Here is a 24,301-nt window from a genome sequence, read left to right as displayed (position 1 = left end):
GCAGTGTTATCAGTTTGCTTTCAGGGGTGCCAAACCTGGTGTTTACAAGTCTAGCGCCCCCAGTGGCTGAAAGATACACGGGATAATGAACATGAAAACAGACCTTAGATTCTAGCAGCTTTTTTCTTCTCTAATTTTCCCATAAAACTAAGAGAAATATCATGTTAAGCTTAATGAGACCTGACCACACAGAAACAGGACTCAGATACCCCTCTCTAATGTACATTTTTAGAGTTAAAGCAGGCATCAGAGCTTTGAATCTGGGATGGATCAAGTATGTTTTGTTGACGCTAGCATCTACCGGTAATAGAAGATCCTTAATCAAAAACAAACTGAACATATCCAGAATATCTTTTCATTTAATGTCATTTTATATCCTTATATATGAGAACACCTGAACACTGTCAAAACAATGTATAAAAAAAGAACCCCAGCTAAAGCTAGACACATCATCATGTTTAAAGCAGAACATCTTGGGATCAAGCCTCTAATCCAGGATGGGTTTAAGGCTGAGCTTTTCACAGATAAAAAAACAAATATGATCCTGAGCAAACATAAGCTTTCAAAAAATATAATCCAACTCGTCTCTTATTTAATAAGAAACCATCACAAATGGAATCAAACTTTACAAATTTAAATCCAAACTATCTTCCTGTAAAGCTTCCAGACTTATGTTCAATTTTAAGAGAGAACCGACTGAAAGGGGAAATCAGCCACACTAACACTACAGCCCCATTCAATCATCTAAGAAAAACATTTTTTTTTTAAATGAGCCCATACAATATCTAACATAGATAAGACAGATCCCCATTAACTAGTTTCTAAAAAATGAATGTAAAACAATATTTTGTATTTAGTCTCCTGAGGCCATCATTTTACAAATCCACATTTTGCTGTAATTTAAGATTGAAAAAAAAATTTTTGTTGAAAAACTTGCCAATTCATAATCTGTGAATAACAATTTTCAAGTCTTGCTACCACTTCTTTGATCCAAGTTTGGACTAGATCAGTTAAGGGACTGATATGCTCCATTTGGATCATTATGCTGGTAATGATCCAAAAAAAGTTAAAAACCAATCCACTGGACTTTGTTTCCAATTTGAAGATCTTTCGCTTCCCATCCAGGAAGCTTTTTCAATTCAAAATGTCAGGAATAGAGTTTGAGGTTTTAATAGGATCATTGTGACTCAGGCTAGATGTTTAGGGTAACTGTGCGGTGTAAAGGTGAATCTCCATCCCAGACAGAATCATAAACACAGATGTAGGAAAAGAAAATTTTTATCGATGTCTTATCTTAACTGATCCACCGACTTTTTAAATATCTCATTTGTAATGTGACAAATGATGACTTCAAACAGGCTCTCGTCTTATCGCAATAAAACACTGCAGTCTGCCCTGTCCCTTCTGGTAGACCGCTTCACAGCTGCACCTGTTGTCTAGTTAGTTGCTAAGCTAAAAAGTCAAGCATTCATACTCCTCCGCTTCTTCTCCCACCTTGTTTCTTTCTTCTGAAATCTACAATTATTGTTTTGTTCACATTCAGGTTCAGATGATTGTTTCCATGCAGTGCCACAAAGCGGTTCACCAGCTCCCTCAGCTTCTTGTCCATCTGTGATGCACCCGACCACAACAGATTCATATGAGTGTTTCTGCAGATGACAGGACTCTGCCTGGTCATGGAAGCCTGGTTGTGATGCTGCAAGTTCTCAGATGTTTACAGAACATCTGTATTTATACTGAGACTGAATCCCTCACAGCTGGAATCTCATTAATAACTGGGGAATTGTTGAAGGCAATGGGTTGTATTGTATCGTCTTCAGTAGCAATCAGAATAAAAAGGCTGAAAAGAGAGAAACCATCAGTTTCTGTGTAGTTTATGTTTATCTATTAGATAATAGTGAAAAAAAATCCACTGAATGTGTTCATTTATGGCAATTTGCACTGTAATTATGTGTTAACATTTAACATGAAACAGTCAAAAACATTTCCCAAAAAAAAAACGTCTTCAAACTTGGAAACAAAGTCCAGTGGATTGTTTTTAATGTTTTTTTTGGAATGACTATGACCTGGATGGCTGAGAGAACCTTCACCAGCACAACAAAAATATGCCACTTTTAGAGGTTTTGTTTGACATGGCAGATATTTGCCTGGTGGGAGAATTCACACAACTGGCAAGAGCCTCCAATACAGCATTTATTCTGTTGTTTGTCAATTGGTGGTGCTTTATTTACTTTGAAGAGCTGAAAAAAAAACCCAGCGTCCATGGATCCAGCAGATCCTCCAGAGACGCTGCCTATTCAGGGTGTCCGGGATCAACGGCATCACGGCTGCTTTTAGTAGAGCTTAAGGTAAGGTGAGACGGCTCAAGACACAAGCTGCAGGAAATCAGAGCAGCAACCCACAGCTGGAGAACAGCGAGGGATCAGAGAAGTCTGCTGAGCAGAACCGCGGAGAGGCGGCAGCAACTGGACGGTGTCTGTGCTGGAGCTAAGGAAATTACGAACGATAAATAATTTGACAGTCATTCTAGGGCTGAATTAAAACTGCATTTTTAAAAGCCACCTTCAAACTGATTAGGGCATTCCCTACTATATCCTTTGTCAAAATTATTTTCTCCATCTCTCATCTTGAGTGACAGCATCTACTTCTGTTGTATGTTGTGATGCGAAAATACACTAAAGTTCAGATTTTCCAACTGCTGCGAATTTCTCTTTCAAACCTTCATAGGTAGAGCGGCACACTCGCCTTGCAGTCCTTCTGAGGAGCCCTCTACATGTATTAGTACTAAATATTAACATGCTAAAGAAATGGAACACGTGTCCCACAAGGACCAGGGTAAAGCTATTTAAATCTGGTGTGGGGGAAGAGAAAACTGTGGATGATTAAAACGAGGATCTAAAGAACAGCAAATCCACATCCAGATGTGGGCTGAAACAAAGCTGGGTCTTCTCTGAGTCTTTGCCACTGCTTCCCATGCTTGGTTAAAAAAATGTTGTAGAACTAAGAGAAAATCTAAAAACTCATTCTGCATCTCATTCTTTGCTGACTGCTGAAAACTTAGCTCAACAAAAAAGATTAATCTGGGATCCTTTTAGAACTTTGAGGCAGGTCTACACCAACAGACCTTTTTATTGCCAAACTAGCCCTTAACTCCACAAAGGAAAGGAAAAGTGGGGAGCAAATAGGGGTCTGCAGTTATCCGCCTGAACCCAGGGAGGGGGTGGGTCATTCTAATGCAAATCTTGCTCCCTTGTCTTCAGTTTGTGGCAGGAAATTTAATTAGCAGTTGTGTAACCATGAAACAAGCAGGTGTAATGCAAGGTATGCAGCTGATGACACATACACTCAGACGTGGGGTACAGAGGGAAAAACATTTCATTTCACAACAAGTCTCGGCTTGTTACCAGCACACGAGGGCGAATCGGTGATCGCATTTTCGGAGGGAACAACAAGAGTTGTTTCTCCGTCTCCTAGCAGCAAGAAAACCCTCACAGTTTCCAAAATCTCTCTAGATTGACTTAATGCAACAGAGACAGTTCTGCTTACAGATAACAGCGTGTCACTCAACAGACCAGTGACTTGTGGAGATAATGAAAGTGTAACATAAAATTTATGTACTAATGGCACATTTCTATTTAACAAGCCCCCACAGGGCGTTCTGCTCTCAGCCGTTCTGTTCTGCCGTGTGATTTCCTGACATGCTATGACATGGGTTCAGCTATAAACCATTAACTGGATCTTAAAAAATGAGAAAGGCAAGTGCAAAAATAGATCTCCCTTTTCAAAAGACACATATGCAAACATCAAATGCATGACAGTCAGCTCTTCGGGAGATTAGCAGATTGTATTCGACATCTTGTATGAAGGTAAGAAAAAAAAGGGACCCTTTCCAGTTATTTTAAACAGGTACAAGAGAAAATTTCAACATAAATAACTCAGCCTGAACCCTGCCCACCTGTTGCAACACACTGTTGCTCATCTGGTTGAAAGAGGGAACGGAGCCGTTCCTTCGTTTATATGACAAATTCAGCTGTTTGGACATGCTTTGAAATGCAATGACTACATCAGAGTGTGGAAACTACAAAAACCAAAACCGCTAAAAGGTGGTAGTTGAAAGGCACATCCAACTTAAATGTCCAACCATCCATTTTATGAAGCGGTTGGGATATTTGTTCCTTGCATTACTTTTTATTCAAACTATACACAAACATCACAATTGCTGTTTTTTTTTTTTTTATAAAAGTTTCGATACTATAGGATCACTCCACAATGACTAATCTATAGTAAGCTAAAACGTTTTCCCTGAGGGTCACAGAGGGTTCTAGTGAGGACTGCTAAATACTCCATTAGCAACCAGCACCACAACACACCTATAAACACACACAGACAATTCACTCAGATTGAACAAATAAGTAAAAGCTGAGTTAGGTCAGTGGAGTCACCCACTGCTCTCTGCAGCTGTTCTACTGCATACTGAGCTCTACAAGTGCCTAATCATGTAATATAACAATCCAACAATTTATAGCAACAGCTTTTTTCCATGAAATCACACCAGTTTTGAGCTAAAATAGCTTTAGACAGAATGATAAGCCCAGAGCTATTCATCACATTATTGAAGCAACATTAGAAATAAAATAAAATACTTCTGCACTGTTTCACCAGATGCTTTCCACATAGCTTTTCTCTCAGACCTGCCAGCGGAAACTAAAGGTATGCAGCCCGGCAGCAAGCAGAGGTAGATAAAATATACCTGATCCGGACATTTCATTCCTTGGCCAACTCTGACCCCTTTTCTTTCCATGCCTTCTGTGTTTTTGTGTATCAAGTTGCCATGTAAACATAACAGTGTCACGCTTAAACAGGGAGGTGGGGCTGGTGGAGGTTTTACAGTTTCAGCAGAGTCATCGCTTTGATATCACTGTTATGATTTGCTCTTATTGCCTCTGTGAGGAATGTCTGACTGATCGAATTATCGCACTCCAAAACAGAGATTTACATTTGGAAGTAGTTGGTAGCACTCCAAGGGAACAGCATTTAAAAATGTGAGGAACATTTAGTTTGAGGAAAACAGATTTGCTCTGATAACACAAACTTGGAACAAATATGGAAAATGTGAATGGAAACGCAGCAGAACCAAGTCACAGAGTTCATATTGGGTTCTTAACACAGGGATTATAAGCATAAAGTTGAAGCTTCTAAAATTTAAGTTTCTTGCAAACAAGTGGCGAAAAACACAAAGTTAGACAGAAAAACAATTATTTATGTTCTGCTCCACCAGGTTTCCACATCCCTTTCCTCTTAGACCTGCCTGCATCGGAAACAGAAACTTCTAGCTTTTTTTTACGTTGCCTTTCTGTGGGAAATTGAACTAAAATCCACATCTAGGTGGGAATAAAAGCAACACGGATCAGATGCTGGATATGGAAATACCGGAATTTTTATGGAATCTCAGAGCAGAAACGATAATCTAGACGGTTGTTATTGATTTAAGTGTTGATATAAGATGCTAAAGACATTTTAAAGTGTCAACGCCGTAATCTTTCTGTCTTTGAGATGGTAATGTAACACTTCCTCACACAAAGTCATATCACCTCTGATCCAAACCTAACTGGCTTCTCATTGACTGGTGTAAAGAGGCTGTTAAAGTACAATGATCTGACTTTATCACACCTTGTAGAAATGTATTGTATTTGGAGATTTAAGGTGATGAGTTAAGAAGGTCTACTTTTTAGAAAGCACAGAAAACATATTCTTCTACCCTTCCATTTCTAGAAAAATACAAGTTTAGGCTAAAACATTAAGATAGCCCTTCTTTACATAAAACTATTTTTTTTAAAGTAGAACACAGTTTGGAAACTGGCAAAAAAAATTATCATTGATCTGTGTGTCTTTACCAAACAGATCGCTGATTTAATTTACATGGTACAAACTATAAAACATCAAAAACCTGATGGGATGTTTTTCAGGAAACAGGTTCTGAGGAATAATGTCCCCCCTGAGACAAAACAAGGCAAAAAGCTGACAGGAAAAGAGAATTTGTAGTGTTTTGTAGAGAAAAACTATAAAAACGAAAGATATGGCCTCTAAAAATCCCAGGGATCTACTTTATCCATTCTTCTCATCAGATTTATGGCTGAGATTCAGATAAATAAAACTGCTGCCAAATTGAACAAATAAAACACAGCTGAAAACAACTATCCTCTAAGGCCTTGTCTAATAATAATAAATGGTTATAGAAGCAAGTCTAAAGTTAACTCCAATCACTTTATATTAAGGAAACAAATTATCCTTATAAATCAATAAAAGGACTTTAAACACAACAGTATAACAGTAGGAATCTTCATGCAGTGGCACCACCTAGCTGTAACTCATCGTGTTAATAAAGTTAGGCCAGAAATACTGAAAGCAATTTAACTTTATAGGGAACCATTTTAAGCATTGGATATTCTGATAATTACGGTAAGTTTTATTTTAAGAGAAAACACATAAAACATGTAATGTCTCTCTACTTCGCTTAAAAATGTTTTAAAATTTAAGTTCTTTTTATGAAAAAAGAGTAAAAACCCTCCAGTGTGAACCTCACTGAAAGTGTCGCGAGCCGAACGTTGGTAACCGTTGTAGCAACAGAAGCCAGCGGGGCTAAAGGCTACAGCTAGCGACACTTTCACCTGTTAAAACGGCCCCAAAAGCGACGCTGTGCCGGTCAAAGTTTAACCGCGTTTGTCTAAATAAAACGCCGAAAACAATTCTCAAAACGCTCCAGCCGCGTTCAAACTCACAAGTCAACTTACTCTCACGTGAGCGAGTAAAACTAGCATTAGCCGTACTCTAGGTTTATCCATCCATCCATCCTGCTGGAGCCCAGGGAGCGTTTACGGCTCGGTTTGGTAGCAACAAGTGTAAAGTGGTGAATTAGTTCAGAGTTGCTGTTATTTAGAATCTGATATGAAAGCATTCTGTAGGAAAAGTAGGAAAAGACCCAGCAAGAATATTAGAAGTGAAATTTTATCGTTTAACGGAAGGGAAGAAAAAGAAGCTGTTCGCAACTTGGGGCGGATGCCAGAAATAGGAGAAAGTTACAGTCAGTAAGACGCCTTCGAGAACACATATTTCTTTCTCCCTTTTGAATTAAGCCATTCTCCAAATGTTATAAACATAAAATCACCTTTGCCTTGAGAAAAGTTCTGCCCTGGAACTGCTCTCTTTCCCTCTCTCCAACTCACTCGGTGACTTCCAGATGCTGCTGCTGCTGTTGCTGAGTGTTGCGCCCGTTGGTAAGTAACTGTCTCCACGGCTACAGTCACTATAGCGCGGCGGGGTCTCAAGGCAACTGTTGCTACCCTCGAACGCCTACGTCAGATACCCATTCTGCGAAGGAGGGGCCTATGAGTAGGCGATCCGCCCGGTTAAACATGGCTGTTAGTTTAAACTAGTCCGCTAGGAGGCGCTGTTGTCACAGGAAATATTATGTGCCGGAAGATTTCTTATTAGGTTAAATATATTTAATTACGGTCAATAAATGGTGTAACATGAGTATCTAAGTATATTAGAATAGTATCATACAAAATGGCACATGCTGAAGACCCTTTTTAGCCTTAATGAACATAAAAACATTACAAAAAGCTGAATTTTTTGTTTTTAATTATTTTACAGCCATAGTCATAAAAACAAAACGAGAATTTTTGTGTCACACTGTTTTTTACATACACGTTTTACTTTTTGAATACATTTACTGCAATTAATTAACATTAAAGTACCATAATTCATTGAAAATCACCTGTTTGGATTAAAATATTTCACAGATAATCAGAGACATCTTCATAAAATGTATTATTATCGTTCATTATTCTTTTCTGAGTCCTTGAAATACACATCAGTAAATATTTCAATATGTTACATGTTAAACTTTATCAGGAAATATGTTTTATGCTGGCCAGGGATGAGAAAAATAGAATGTTTCCCTGGTGCAGAAACCATTATTGGTTTTAAAATGCATTTCAACCATATTACCAATGCACTGACAACATTATACTACAAGTTATGTACAAATGTTAAAAGATCTAGACTTGTTCTAAATAATTGTATTTATTTGTGTAGCTATGCTGACATTACTCATGATATCTGCACAGTATAATGGTTTGGGTTACTTGTACTGTAGTTTTTAATAGACCATGTTTTTTTCTGATGCATGTATTCTTTGAATGTCTGTTTCTGCTAGAGAATAGCTAAACTAGTGCTGAAAAATAAATGTAGGGGAAATTTTCCAGTAGTTTACAAAATTATTTTTAACACGAACCTTAGACTAACTCAAACTAACAAAAACAGAACAAACAACATCCAATGATCTGGCCCGTATAGCTGGGTTGAGCCGTTTATAAAGCACCACGCGCAGGTGTATATGATGAGTGGTAATTAGAGACCGGGCAGAGTTGGGACGGTAAGTAAAATTAACAATTAAGGTCAGCAATCAGGGCAGATCATGACAACTTCATGGCCTGTTTAAAATGAAATGCATGGTTGATTTACAATGTTTGCACCAGCTTTTTTTTTTGCAAATAAAATACCCATATCAGTAAAGACACACTAACAATGGATGCAAAACTTTTTTTCCCCCAAAAGACATCCTCAAGGTTTCTCACTTAATTACACTACAAATAAAAAAAAATTGACTTGAAAATGTTATATTTTTCTCTTTAAGAGGAAGGATCATTTTGGATTTACATCTATATCTCTAAAATACATTATATATTTGTTTCTTTATTTAAAGCTCAAATCAGGAAAACCTTCAAAAACATTGTCTGCAATTTTTTATGTTTAAATAACTTGCATTTAAATCAACACCTTGTGCATCTGACCATAAGCCTTAATCATCATCATCATCATTATGAAATGATTAAATAAATACGCAAATATATTTTTACATTGTCTTCTGAAAGACTCAAAACAACTTTGATAATCAGAAAGTGTCTCATGATACACACATTTAATGCTTATAACTACCTGTTTCATTAATGTCATCATGAAAACACGTCACCTTATCTTATCGTTAGACTGTAAATTCTATAGGCCCAGACTTTCCTCGTGTAATTACATCCTTTTGACCACACGATGGCAGCACATCCCTATTCTGCGAAAAAACTACACAGATTATTCTAATCCCTGTACAATAATCCTACAAACGCTTTATAATGACCTGGTAAACATGTCGTATTGGAGTACATTACTGTAAATATAATATATATATATATATATATATATATATATATATATATATATATATATATATATATATATATATATATATATATATATATATATATATATATATATATATATATATATATATATATATATATATATATATATATATATATATATATATTATATTTACAGAACAAACTGAACAGTTATGTTAAAAGTCAAAGTTGATCCTGTGTTATCTTAACTTTTAAAACCTTTACAAAGAATGCATCCTGGAATTCCTACAGTTTAGGACACATAGAGCACATAACTATGTAATAAATCTGACACCACCTTGAAGATGAAATGTACCTTTAAAATGAAATAAAAATACTTTCCTATTAACAAATTGTTATTTATTATTAACAATGTATTTATTTATATTGGAGATCAGTTCCCTGTGTGAGGTAAAGTGGGAGTGTTGCTCTGGAGCTGTGGCTCCTGCTCTAAGCAGCAGGAATCCTTTCAGTTGCTTGGCTGTCAAACTCAGAGACAGACGTGTTTCAGGAGCTTCTTCTGACGGTAAGTGGTGATTAACTCACCTTCCATTGTTTTCATCGTCCTCACATCAACCTGTAAGACAAGTTTAGATAATATCGTGTAAAGTTAGCTGGATAGAGGCCGTAGATACTTACAGCAGCAGATAAGAGGTTTAAAGGCTGCTAATTACTCTCTGCTGTACATGTTTTTACTTCACCAGATTTATAAAATAATTTCGGTTTGTTTTCTAATCATTTTAAAAGCATTTATTAGATATCCAACCTTTCTGAACTCAGGTGTTTCTTCCTCAGGTAGAATCCCTCCAATCTATGCTTCACTTACTGCTACTGTAAGGCTCAGCTACAAAATGCAGTTTGTGAATTTATTATTTCTTTAAACATAGTGAAGGAAATTATTTTAAATCCACCGAAAAAAAAGCATAAATAATAGTAAAAACTGGTGTTTTTGTATGATAAAAACATAAAAATGTTTCGCATTAATGTACATTTTTTAGTAAAAGACTGCAGCTCAGATGAGCTAAATGGGTTTTCTGCAGGATCCAGAATTGTTGGTTCAATATAAAATGGTTCTTTCTACTGACTGATAATCTTCCTCACTATATGCAGCCCATCTCTTAGAAGTAATTTCATTTAACACATTCACTGAAAGAAACAGATACACTTTTATTAAGGAATGTTGTACAAATTCTACTTTTTTTCTGATTCTATTGATTGTCCTTCAGGGTGTCTGTGGGGTTTGGGGCTTTATCTCCTGCAGTCTTTAGGTTAAAGGAAGGAAACATTCTGGACAGGTCGCAAGTCCATCACCGAGACACACAACTAGGCACACACCCACCCCTGAGGGACATTTAGAGCCACTTATTAACAGTCATGGAGGACCCAGAGAGTCACTAAAAAAGAAAAAAGGTCACTTCAAATTTAAAATTCAAATCATAGTCTTAAAAATCCAATTTGAAAAAAAAAAAACTCCTAAAATTAGAAATACAATTATTGAGGAGGAAGAGGATATGTAAATTATATTCGTTAATCTATTATAATACTGCAACTTGAAAATGTATTTTGTCGAAGTCGGGACAGACAGTAAATGGAAGTGCATGCATTTCCCGACTCATTAGCGCATTCACAGAAAATTAAAAAGTGCTAAATAATATGGTTATAGTAGACTTTGTTAAAATATGGAGTCAATTTAGCTCTTAATAGAGTTATATTATACAAAATAACTCTGAGGTGTCACATGTTAGTAGTTAAAATTGAGTGTTAAAAAGTAGTGTTACATAATAAATCAGGAGGTGTTAAAATGGAAAAAATAACTCTTTGTCTATCAACTCTGAACTCCTATAGTGGATTTGACACCCAAAGAGTAAATTCACAGACTCTGTGTGTGAATGTGTAACAGCAGAAAACTTTACTCTCCATTTTGGAGAGGAGGAAAGCGAGGACGAAGATGTTGTGGAAGAGGACGCAAGGGCGGCAGAAGCTTGGTTTGGTGTAGAAGGCTTACAGCCGTACATGTTTGAGCCCTTGCCTCGCAACGCTGCCAGTTCTGTTAGCTCTACGCCTGCTGAAGACACAGACGTCCATCTCCGTAAAGGAAATGATTCATATTTTTTAATACAACCGTTGCGTATATTAGCTGCGACATATGAATCAAGATGCTATGACCGAAAAAATCTGATTGACAGATGACCGTTGATTTATGATTGGCCGAATTCAGGTGTGCAAGCTGAGGTATAACTTACTGTCCTGCATAAGATAACGGGAAAAAAAAAACTGTATTTTTAAAAAAATAGAAATTTTCTAACTTTTTGGACAATGTCTGATAAAGATTACATTTATTTACATGTTTAAGGCAGAATGATTTGACATTTAAATAATTTTTGTAAATATTGGTTATTAACAGCAATATTATTATTGGCCCAAACATTGTTATCGGTGCATCCCTCATGAAATATCAAGCACTCTTGGAAAGCAGTGAGTTTGCTTGGATTGTTTTGGCTCTGCTGCAGTAAGACTGAGCTGCTGGGTTCTCATTGCAAACTATCACCAATGTGAAATACTGTTCCTTCTTTTGCTTGTCTGTATTTATGCTTAAATAAGGCCTACTGAAAACCTAAACTGTTATTATTGTTGAATCAATTTTTTAAAAATAGAATAAAGCTGTGGTAAAAATACACCATACTTCCTTTATACTCGGTGCCAGATCTGTGAGAATGAAGCTTCAAAGCATGTTAAAGGAGCAACAAGTAACACTAGTGCTCTAAAAAAAATGTACTTTTATGTGAAAGGATACCTTTTTCTAAAACTAGGTTCATTTTTATACATTAAACAAAATAAAAGCAAAAACTAAAGATGTATACTAATTAAAAAAGATCTAAAAATACAGTCTAAATGATTTATTGATGAGTCAGCCGGCCGGGGGTTTGGTTGCTTTGCTGTCAAGATGTGTCCTGTCATTAAGTGGATTGAGAGAAATGAGGATGGGAGGCGCTCTGTAGGAAGCACTGGTGCTCAGCTCCTCCTGCAGCATGTCAGGGCGGCACACGTGGATCAGCCGGCTTCTGGGTGTCGCATGACGCTGTGGTGAGGTGGCTCTGTTGTGATGATTCGCTTGGTGATTGGCTGAAATTTTCAACAGAGCAGTGAGGACACAGATTAGTGAGGTCATGTGAGCATGTCGAAACTAAGATTGAGATCAGTTCTTTCAAATTAAGACAAATATGTTCCAGCATTTTTATATAAGGACAAAATGTTTTTTTTAATGTTTTGAAAAGAACGCACTCTGCTTCCTCAGCTTTAGAATGTAAAAGCTTCTAGTAGGAGGTTAGAGGAAATCTTTACATCTTTGCCCCTAATGGGAAATTGTAGACATTAAGGGAGTTTTATCACATTTAGGATATAGAAGTGAAGATAAGGTCTTTGTTTAGTTTTTTTCTTTCTGTCAATTAGGACTTGACTAACAAAGAACAAAACAAGTAGAGCAGGATTGGCTCGTCAAGCTGCGTAGTTTCAGTAAGAGTCATGATTTTGTTCCAGATGCCCAGAATCAGGTCAGAAAACAAGTTCATGTTAAGGCACTTTTCTGGGTCATTGCACTTAGCAGTACGGGGTCAGTGGATGTTTATTTCTGAACAGAACTGATCTTAAAGTCATGAAGTCAGGCATTAAATGGGTTTATTTAAAATCTGAGCGACGTTGTTAGAGAAATGAAAATGAATGAGTGTTTTTTATGGTCACAAAGGATATGAGTGGATTTGCAATTCAAACCAGATTTATTTGTAGAGCATCGTTCATACATGAGATGATTTACGTGCTTTAACGGAAAATAAGAAAAACAAAAATAAAATCAGATCCTGGAATACATGAAAATGTAAAATAATAATGATTAAAGCAGAAAGGCTGAACTTTGGAGTCAGTTTTTGCACTGATTCCTCGCAGCAAGAACCTCCTGGGTCTTACTTCATGGAGTTAGCATGTTCTCCTTGTCCATGTGTGGGTTCCCTCCACATAGCTTAGCTTCCTCCCACAGTCCAAATAAGGTAGGTTGGTGACTCTAAAAGGTGCCCCGTGTGAGTGTGTGCATGGTTGAGTGTCTCTGTTATGGACGGGCGACCTGTCCAGGGTGTTCCCTGTCTTTTCCCAATAGACTGCTACAGATAAGACACCAACGAGAGAAGAGGAATTGTTAAAAGAAGCATTACTAATACATCTATAGGATGTTTTTTTTGGGGAAATGCTGCAGTATAATGTTTCCAGTGTTGATTGAAGGGACCCAACGTTTTTAATAAACTGATTCCTGAGACGAGGAGCATAGAAGCTAAACAGAGTCCCCTTCTTTAGTTCTGGTTCTAGAAAGACCCGAGGGGCCTGCAAGGTTTATAAATGTGATATGCAAATTTGAAATATTTGTAGACCAAGGCGATTAATTCCTGAGGCCTGTACCATGAAGCAGGATTACTGGGTTAGAGAGACAACTTCAGGTTTAACCCTGACTTTCTAGTACCAGGAAGCAGGATTAATTGTTAGCGAGGCTAGTCACCATGGTAACCTACTCTGAACATCAAAACCTTCTCTGGGGCAGTTTAGCTTTCAGGATTGATCAGAACTAAAGGACCCAGTATTTGAGGCAGAAATACAGTTAGATTTAACAAAAGTTTATTTAAGACTGAACTGCAGAGAACAGCATCAGGATCTAAGGCAGGAACCTCTGCAGGAGGAGAACACAGGTTATTGACCCAGAAGCTGATGTCTTGGAGGTTGGAGGACAGGCACAAGCAGACGAAGGAAGGCAGGATATTCCTGAAGGCGAGGCCATGTTGATGACGTGCTCTGAAGTCAGAGCCAGGAGATCAGAGGGCCGAAGAGGTGCCAAAGGGAAATCCAGAACGGAGTCGGGGGACAGTTCCGGGTTCGGTACACTGGCAGAAATCTGGCAAGAGTCAGAAGACAGGTCAGACAAATAGATCAGATAGGCAGGCTCAGAGGTCCAGAGGCAGAACAGGTCAGGATCAGGCAATCAGAACACACAGGAACGCTAGAGAAATCTCACCAAAGGCTCCATTAATCAGGCACTTATGAATGGTTGAAGGCTGGGTAAATAGAAGCTGAAGCAGGTGGATCAGATGAACGGTAATGAGAACTGGGCGGCGATAGGCAGGTGAGTGGAATGAGTAACCAGACCAGGCACCAGCACCAAGATCATGACGACAAGATGAAATTATGTATTTGTTTTCTAATTTTATCTGCTCACAAGTCCTCTTCATTTCCGAGGGCCAAACAGTTACCATGCAGTACAGTTATCGGGATGCAGTCTGTGTTAAATGACACTGATGTATAACTTGCTCATCAACGCAGTCAGGAATCCTTTGCACAATGTTTGACTTTTCATTGACACTTTTTCTTTTCTCTTTGTATTTCTGTAAGACGAGTTGTAGTTCCTCACCTGATAAGTACGACGTTCTCCCTTCTGAGCTCATGATTGTGACTGGTCTGCTACCTTGAACCTGCCTCTATATGTTTCAGAGTTATTCACAGATTCACAATCAGTTGATTGTGAATCAAACTGGATTGAGTTGATAACCATGTTCATAGTACTGCTGATCCAGATTGCTGTTGTTGTGGATTGTTTAAACTGGTTAGGCTTGGAGTAATCCCATTCAGCTGAGCTCGCTTCCTGTTACGGGCCACATTTAGACCTTTAGTACATTTTTAAAATAAGTAATTAAACAAACAAGGAACCAATGCAGTCATTTAAGGAACAATGTGCATTACAGTTGGTCAAAGCTCTGTTAGCTGCTTTTTGGATTAACTGGTGAAGACTATTTTAGACACACTGACTCAGTGACCGTAGCAAACTACTCATGCAATGAGTTAAATAATTGAATGTCATCAGCATATTTATCAGGTGAAATGAAATCTTTGTATATCTTAACCTAATCTAAGGGAGCCTTTAGAGACAAACCAGGTCACTTTGGCTACATTCACACTGCAGGCCTTGATGCTCAATTAAGATTTTTTAGTGAAATTTTTTGCGTTTCCGTTCAAATTTCCAAATATATGCGACTTGTTTGTGATCTACTGTGGGAACTGCAGTCATACAACCCAAGTGTCCAGCATGTGGAGTAGAGGACGCAATGATGTCCCAGGCCAGAGTGCTCTATGTTTACGGAAGTAAACATGGATGGAGTGCTGGAGCGCATCTAGCGATCTTTCCCAACTAGAAAAACACAATCTTTTCAAGATGGTTAAACATAAATACTTCTCTCGGCATCGTCATCTGCCATGGTTGTTGCTTTTCTTGTCGCTTCTTCATAGCAAGACCCAGAATAGTGACCTTTGTTGGGTATTAATAGCGTTCAGGTCGGATGAATCTGACGTGGCCGTTCAGACACAGGTTGCATTTGAAAAGATCAGATTCGTATCGGATTCAGGACCACAGAGCCAAGTAGCCTGGGTCGGATTGGAAAAAATGGGATCTGTGTTGTTCAGACTGCCATGGAAAGATCAGATCCAGGTTGTGTATGGGCAAAAAATCTGATTTGGTTCACTTCAGGCTGCAGTGTGAACGTACTAGGTTAAATAAAACTTTCAATGTTTTCCTTTAAAATAGGGAAAAACAAATTAGGTGATGTTAGATAGAAATTGGCTCAGATTTAGCTTATCAGGTTTGTTCTCAGCAGTTTTAAGAAAATGCTGCATATATATAGCAGACATCAAAATGCTTGTCCGATAGTAACCCTCCTGTGAATGTTGCTGTGTGCAAAAGGCGTGTTTCTCTCTGGTGGGGGATGGGTCTCAGTTTCAGCATCATCTCTAAAGAGGGAGATGTGTGTCTGCTTCCTCCCTGCAACTTCCCCCTCCCTTTTTTTTTTTGGTTTGCATGACCTTATGTGGTGCATGGTGTGAGCATTTTCAGCCAATGGGGCTGAGTAAAGATGAAATGGGTGGGGAGATTGCCTGGAAGAAGCTGGTGAGCCTGTCTTGGGTGGGGTATGGGATGGAGGAGGGACCTGCAGAGCCGGCCGGCTGCTACTCCTGTTTGAAAATAAATGATATGCTGCTGCTGTAGACATCCTGGTCGGTTGTAGGATTAGTGATCCATCTGCTTCATTAGAAGAAAGGGAAAATACATTCCTAGAGAAAACCTGTTGGATAGGAACCGGGAAGATAATCATCTGACAATGCAACGTGAGTAGCTGAATTTAAAACAAAATGTTGATTTTGATCTCTGGGCTTTAATTTTTGGGTAATGATCATTGAGAAAACCGACCAGGTTGTTGTGGATTTCACCTTTAAATGTCTGAAGAAGGAGGAAAACCATTGTCTAAAGATTTTATCCCTGGTTTATTTTTCCTAAAGGTATATAATATTTAAAGAAGTGTTATATTTCTCCTTTGGTTGTGGCTGTTTTGCTCAACTTAGATCTGGACCTGAGTATTTGGACAGCTTGGCTCCATCTCTATGCTGAATGGGTGTAACCCAGCCTGCAGATCTGTATAAATTTCCCATCTCACTCTTGTCTTTTAAAAGCTGCAGCTCATTTTTTTAATGAGGTCCCCATCTTACTAAGGGCAGGAACTTGATCTCCAAAAAATGAGGATGCAGACGATCACGCCCAGATCTCCCTGTCAGCAGCAGTGGCTTCAGATCGCCCTATGCTTTGAAAGCTTAAAATTCCTCAGCCTGTTTAAGGAAACAGAAAAAAACGTCCAGAGGGGATTTTTTTTCTTTGTTTGCAGATCAACCCAAAAGAAACAGATATTCATTGATCAAATTATACTGTTTAGTGAGATTCCCTCATGTGGTTCATGCCAAAGGCTGTTTCTGTTAGGATTTTATTTCATCTCCTTCTGTTAACAGGACACCCTGAATAAGACGTGTGTTTACCCGCTCAACTGTTGCTGCTTTCTCCCTTCCTGAACAGAGCAGCTGTTGCAAAGCTCGACTGTACTCCATCGTCATAATCCTCTCTCCCATCTGCATGACTGCAGTGTTTCTGCAGCCGTGTCAGCATGTGCAGGCCTGAGTGATTCATTCTTAGCAGTGAATTTTCCAGCCTCAACAAGCCACATTTTTACGTGCTTGGGATATTAAAACCAAATCATGCTCATCGTCCTGCACAAAAAAGACATAAAAAGTACCGTTTACAGTTTATTCATTGCATTAGTTGAATATGTGCAAAAATTAAAGGTTTCAGACATGATAAGATTGATTTAAATACTTGAATACTGGGGAAATCCATCTTTTCCACCAGAAAGCATGACATTTAAGATTGCCTTACAGCTTCAGTCATTGTCTCCTCGGTGAGCTTTTCTTGATGCTTAAAGGTGTTTTTTTTTCTGCCAAGAGTAGCTGTGGGTGTTTAAATACTTAGTGATGAGTGGAATCTTAAGAAGGTAGAAAGATGTTGAATGACAAGTTCATATGATGGTGGCTGATGATTAGAAATGGTGTTTTAAGAGAGAAAGAAGTGCAAAAGAAAGCAAATAGGTTGTAAATATTTAGTTGTCTTACACAGAAATGGCACAGATCCACTAAAGATGAAGTTAAAAAACATATTTATTAGAACTATAGCAAAATAAAGATGCAACTACCTGTTTGGATCCTAATGAAACAAAATATCAGTATTACGTCTTCTTCAGTAGAAGTCAGTCAGCACCCTAAACCTTAATTTTGAGACATTAACTAGCTTGGCATCTCATACGTTTTCCATATCTCTCATATAACATCTAAAGATTTTCCTCTGCAGTTCGTTTAGCCCTTTTCAAAATGTTTCCCTTTCCCTGAATCGCCCTTTTATCTATTTGGATGTATTTTTCGACTTAAGGTGATGCTAAGAAATGTCGTTTTTTTTTAAATTTGGGGCGTTTGGTCAGGTGTGGATGTAGAGAGGAGCAGGTTGGGAATTCCTGCAGTCCAGCTAGTGGTGCCGCCCTCTTCCTTGACCAATTTCAATCTCTTTTTTTCAGCCAATTTGTAGTAACTGTTAGTGTTTTTTAGTCTAAAAATTGTTTTTAGAACCAGCTTGCAGTCAAATTACTAAAATGCCTGTAACTTGTGGATTTAGTTCAAGAAGGCAAATTAGCTGAACTACATTTCAGGTTCATCAGGTTTCATATATCGACTGCAGGCGTTGTCACAAAAAGACTGAATGTTTAAAAAGTGTTTCTGAGAAGTCTCATGTTAAAGGTTAAGAGATGTGGCCAAGAAAGGCTTTCTGACCTTCAGGAAAACATTTCCTGCTCTACCTAGAAAAACAGTTTTCATTTATTAATTTCTTTCTTTCTTTTTTTATTACAATTCAAAGATCACCACAGGTGTTTAAGCTTTAGAAAGGCATTGTACATTTAAGGCCAATTCTGAGTCATATATTTAAATCAGTATTTGCCCCCAAACATCAGAGAAAGATGTAGAAGTATTAAATCATTCCCATCAGATCTAGACACAGGCTTTTTACGTTTATCCAGACAGACCGAAGGTTAGCGCTTTCAAAATGACCAACATTAGCTGATACCAATGTTAGAGCAAATTTCTTAAGTTCATTGAAAAGAAATTAATCTAATATAGGTTGTAGACAGCATAATTATAACTGCTATTGTGTTACATTACCAAAAAACCCTCTAATCTGTTACCTAACTTTAAATCAGTAAAGAAACAGATCATAGTTGATGTTTTTTGTTCAAATCTTGTCTCAAACATTGATACCACTAACATCAAGGATTTTCCTACTCAAGGCTGTTGTTCTGTTATAATGTCATACCGACCCATGCCTGATGAGATCCCTGTCCCGCCCAAAACCAAAACAAAGCCAGAAACTAAAGGCATGAGGAGGGGTTGAGGTCTCAGTAGCCCCCCACCCCCCTCATGTCTCAGCACCCTGACTGAACAAACCTCCTCAACCCTGAGCCTCCTCTGTGCTATGTGGCCGCCCCACTAAGGGCGTCAGCCACCCTGCGACGTTACGTTCGCCACCGATTTGGATGCATTTTAGTGTTAAAAATGAGTTCAACCTGTTGTGGTTGGTTACTGGAGGTTTAGTTTGAACAAATTTGTGTCAACCTCTAAAGCTCGCTTCAAAATATGTTTGCCCCTGCTCTCTCTGACCTCTCTGGAGCCTTTTTTCTGTCCGATTAGCCAAGCCTAATTGTTCCTGACAGGCGAGCCATGATAGGCTCCTGCCACAACAAGCAGAGGAAGCTGCTGGTATGTGTTAAAGTAAACAGGTCAAAGATGTGATAGGGGAACTGGAGGGGGATGTCCGTCCGGTCATGATGTAAAACAAAACTAAAAGTACCTGAGACTCTTCTTTAACTTCTGTGTTCAGTTTTTAAACTATGTTAAAACTTTAACCTCTGATTAGAGAGTAAAGGATAGCTGTTAGATACATCTGGAGCTGTGTTCTTCCACTTTACAGGTTCTTCTCCATATGATCCGCATGTTAAAGCTGTGGTTGGTTTTAGAAGTAGGGCTAAACTATGAATTGCATTTGAAATATGGCAGATTTAAAGCTCAATATTTCTGGTTAGGTTCTTTTTAACGAGAGTAAGACACTAACTTAGGAAAGGTAGTTACAGGTAGCCTGCAAATCCATGCAAAACAACTAGAAGTAAGCAGGTTTCCACGCAACATGTCAGAAACGTAGATGCTTGTGGTTGGTGCAAAGGACAATTAATATATTTTGGTGCAAAATCAGACAGCCCTAGTAGGAAGTTTACATTAAAAATCATTGTTGGCATGAAACCTATAGAAAATTTTGTCTTTTGGATTCATCTGAGGGATTTTTTTTATTACTATGCTGGACTGAAAGCATAAAATCTAATTGTAATTCTGTTTTCTAATCAAAAATATGGAGCTTATACATAAAACTTAAATATATACAAAGTTAACAAACGGAAAATGGTTTAACAAACTCATACATGAATAATAGAAAGTAATCCTAACATTAGGATTGTTTCATTAATGACCACGGACAATGTGTGGTTTTCTCTATTTGCTTCTAGAAGCCATTTAAACATAAAAATGTGTGTATTATTTCGACCTAATGTGGAGTAAAAAAAACCCCAATAATATTTGTGTTACAGTGACTGCGTGCGAACCCAGTGCCATGTCTGAAGCTGTGGTGATGGAGCTTCCTCGAGAAGGAGGCTTTCTGGGGTCGTGTGGAGCAGGAGAAAGTTCAGCTTCCCTTGATGATGGCATTTTGGACACAGCAAAGTAGGTTAAATCTTAACGTATTACAACTGTTACCCTCAGAAAATGAAATTTAACCTTTAGTCAGTTGTGCCATGTGTTGCATTAGAAACCACCCTCTCTGTGTTGGCAAATAGGCCATTCATTGGCTGCTGGAGTTGCACCTTTGAAAATGACAGCAGCCAATGGAAGCTTTGCAAGCTATCTTGTGACACACAAGTAATTCAGATTGATCTGTCTACCTCAGACAGAAACGTTCCGCAAGGTGCACTACTTGGCCCATTTGTTATTCATCTTCACATATTTATAAAACCAAGGATAAAAAAGGCTGGGCAATAAATCACTCTCAATATATATATATATATAGCAATAGACCCCTGATTAATATCAATATAAAATATATTGATAGATTTTTACTAATTCCACCGAACTCTGGTTCAGAAACACATGGCATTCTGGGAGATGTAGGCAGAGGAAAGGATAGAGCCTCTCAACCAAAACTAAGCAAGGTTGGTAGTCAGGCCGACCTGTTTTTAAAGGTTAAAGTCGTAGGGAAGTCATATTTAAATGTCAAATCATTCTGGCTTAAAAATGTACTCTTTATAAGTCCATATTGTTCCAAAAGTTAGATCAAAAAAAAATCCTGCCTTAAAATCTGTTTTTTATTTCGTTATTTTATGCGGGCCAGTTAGTTATATGTCAGCTTGTACACCTAAATTCAGCCAATCATATATCAACGGTCATCTGTCAATCAAATTTTTTCCGGTCATAGCATCTTGATTCATATGTTGCTGCTAATATACGTAACGGTTGAAATAAGAATCATTTACTTTACCATTGAGTTCTGTCCCAGTGTTCACGGGGTTGGACGTCTGTGGGAACCTACTAGCACTAAGTTGCTAACTGGTTAGCAAGATGCTTCTGACAAACCGGCCACAACCAAACTTACTTGCCACAACAATCCCGCCCCCTTGATAATTGACCAATCACATTCACTTTATCAAGTCGGGCACCACTCGGGAGAATTCAGAAATGCAACTGTTGGATCAGCCGCTTCCCTACGACTTTTAAGTATATGTTTGGGGGCTTTTTTCATTGGTCTTTATGTCAAATAGGCAAATAAAACACATGTAATTAATAATCGATCTCAGCTGATAATAAAAAGCTTATATACGGATACGTTTTTCAGACGTGTCTCTCTGCCCAGGACTGTATGCTGGATTTCACTTCTTCCCTGATGATACTCCTATTTACTGCTCCTCATGTAATCCTTTTGATCCCAACATAATACAGCCTGCTTTAAAGGCAGAGAAAGCAACATTTATGTTTTTGAAAATATAAATAATAAATTGTTCAACAAACAATCTTATGGTCTACCTCTAAATACATCTGATTTTTATTTCGTGTTGTCTAAAATAATCTTTTATTTTAGATACTAGCCTACTCCTAGACCTGATTTATTTGTCTGTTCTTTGGTGATATCTACAGTATCAGTGCCCTAGATGCTTGTCAGTTCACTCTTTAGTCGTCATTCCAGATAGTTCATTAGTTTTGAAACGTAGAAAGGGAAATCACCATCCTGTCTGAAAGATATTTTTTGATTGGCTCAAAAAGTGACACCAACCTTTGGGTCACTCTGAACTTCATCTGCAACATCTGGTATCTATGACTAAATTTAGATAACCTGTTAAATACTTAGGAGTCCAAAATAACTGTGTTTCTGTTCTTGTTATTGTGACCCGTCTATAAGCAGCTCCTAACATGCTGTTAACTGTTTCTTCCCTCTAATGACTCAACACTGTTACGTCTCTCCTCCAGTTTTCCTCTAGTTCCTTTGCAGAGACTCTAACTCTGACCTCTCTTCCTTTTTCCTCAGTGAGTCTTCAGAGGAAGAGTCCACGGGGGAGAAGGAGGAGATGGCAGCTCCAGATGCAGCCACCAGCAGCACTAAGTCTTCAGCAGCGCTGCAGAGCTCAGAGGCTCAACTGGGTGAGGCCTGAAGCTGACTTGCCATGTGTTTATATTGTCTGAGCAGCTGGATTTAACATGTAAAAGAGGATTAAAAAACACTTTAAGGATTTATTTTAATCTCGGATGAAGTTATTCTGTCTGTTCTTGTTGCTGAAGTCAGCATTTTTTTGGCTGAAAGTCTTTTCCCGAGGAAGCAGAACCCACATTCTTTGGAAAAAAAAAAAAAAACCCACTTCCCTTTTCCTGAAACTCATGAGCGGCGCTCTGCCCTGTTAGTCAGTAAAGGAAGAGTCTTCTCTTTCATGTTAGCTATAAAGATAACAAGAAAATCTATATTTCATTGCGAAAATCCCGGCAAATATTTGTTAAAACATTTGTTATCCAATATTTAGATAGACTGACTCAGTGGAAATTATTTTAATACACCCAGCCCATATTTACATAATAGAAATCCTATTGTATTTTTTTGTTCAGTGAGAAAGTTATTCCCCATCCTGTCTGTTGGAGGAACTGATAAGCAGCTGTTTCACCAGCAATAAATCCAGCATGTGACTCCACTTTATACACAAACATCCTGCTGCTCGTTAGGCCAAAAACACATCTGTTCTTTCACACTGCAAACTCCCAAAGGACCAAGAGACGTCTTCTCCTGGTTTAATTATCAGAATCCTTTGGGCTCTATCAAACCCAGAAGAATATGTTAGCCTATTGTGTAGTTTTAATCTAATATGTCGTACACCTGGGTTTCTCACTTAACTATATTTTTTTCTAATTACGAAGAATGTCTGGCTTAAACCAGGGATCAGCTGAGATTTTTGTGACATATTTGTACAATTTAAAACAAGATCTTAAGACCTGCAGTATAAATTGACACACATCCTGTTTTTGTCTGTGTCCGACCTTAGATCGGATAAAACTTCTCTTATTTTAGTCCAGTTGGGATTTTAAAAATTTGATCTATTAGCTAAAATGTTTTAATGGGCTACTGTAGAAAACCTCGAACTCAACGCTATTCCTGACACTTTGAATTGAAAAATCTTCCTGGATGGGAAACAAAACGTCTTCAAACTTGGAACTTCTTTTTTTTTTTTTTATAACTATCCAAAGACTGACTGAGAATCTTCACCAGCATATTAGCTACAAAACAGGATAATAAGAGAGATATTTTTTTAACTATGTTAAAAAATATTTCTATTAAAGTCAAAGTTTACGAACACTCAGATGTGAACAAACCTGACTCAGCTACAACATATCTGTCTGGAAGAATGGGCCAAAACCACAGCAAACTACTGTGAGAAGCTTAAAGCATCACTGTAACTTTTAGCCACTAGGGGAGCTAGACTAGACGTAACTTCCAGGTTTAGCGCCCCTGGTAGCCACTGACGGCACTGCACAGTCTAAAGGAACCAGACGACCTCTGGGTTTTGATAGCAGACCTATTTGTAGCAGCAGATTGAGAAGTCATGGAGTTACTGTGAATTCAAGGCTACATTCATTCCATCCATCTATTTTCCGTTACCCAAGCGGGGTCACGAGGGGTGCTGGTGCCTATCTCCAGCTGCCTACGGGCGAGAGGCGGGGTACACCCTGAACAGGTCGTCGGTCTATCGCAGGGCAGGCCACATTCAGTCTCTACATTAAATCCTGCATCAGAAAAACTAAAATATATCTGATCAGTCATATTTATTCTCTAGTGAGCTCAGACTGTTGTCAGGTGACGCTCTTGGTCAATGATAGATCCGAGCCTCCCTGGTTACATTGGACGGTTTTTGAAAAGTGCATGGATAGGCACCAAGAGCTGAATATAGACCCCCCAAAAAAATCGTTGAATAAATCGCAAATGAAGCAAAAATCGGGGTAAAAAATTATGCAGTGCTGCTTAACCTGAGTCGATTTTTTTTTAT

General features: G+C 38.2%; 2 protein-coding genes across 7 annotated transcripts in view; one reads left to right on the top strand and one right to left on the bottom strand.

Annotated features, from left to right (window-relative positions):
• rfx2 (regulatory factor X, 2 (influences HLA class II expression)) overlaps positions 1 to 7,340 on the bottom strand; it is a 38,518-nt gene extending 31,178 nt beyond the window's left edge. For 3 of the 5 annotated variants that reach the window (XM_038282382.1, XM_038282386.1, XM_038282384.1), the window contains exon 1: positions 7,166 to 7,340. The gene's annotated coding sequence lies outside the window, so the exon portion shown is untranslated. Of the gene's footprint in view, positions 1 to 6,791; positions 6,905 to 7,165 lie in introns of those variants that run through there. The other 2 variants (XM_038282383.1, XM_038282385.1) reach the window with 2 other exon arrangements.
• A 2,297-nt stretch (positions 7,341 to 9,637) lies between these two features.
• acsbg2 (acyl-CoA synthetase bubblegum family member 2) overlaps positions 9,638 to 24,301 on the top strand; it is a 31,925-nt gene continuing 17,261 nt past the window's right edge. The window contains exons 1-3 of one of the 2 annotated variants that reach the window (XM_038282381.1): positions 9,638 to 9,762; positions 20,318 to 20,450; positions 22,303 to 22,415. In XM_038282381.1, coding sequence (XP_038138309.1) covers positions 20,341 to 20,450; positions 22,303 to 22,415 — 223 coding nt within the window. In that variant the 5' untranslated portion in view covers positions 9,638 to 9,762; positions 20,318 to 20,340. Of the gene's footprint in view, positions 9,763 to 16,224; positions 16,425 to 20,317; positions 20,451 to 22,302; positions 22,416 to 24,301 lie in introns of those variants that run through there. The other variant, XM_038282380.1, reaches the window with a different exon arrangement.

This window comes from Cyprinodon tularosa, unplaced genomic scaffold (genome assembly GCF_016077235.1).
Source record: "Cyprinodon tularosa strain WSP-4 unplaced genomic scaffold, ASM1607723v1 ctg182, whole genome shotgun sequence".
Classification (NCBI taxonomy): Eukaryota; Metazoa; Chordata; class Actinopteri; order Cyprinodontiformes; family Cyprinodontidae; genus Cyprinodon; species Cyprinodon tularosa.
Note: the sequence above shows the minus strand (reverse complement) of the source record. Positions and strands in the feature narration are given on the sequence as shown.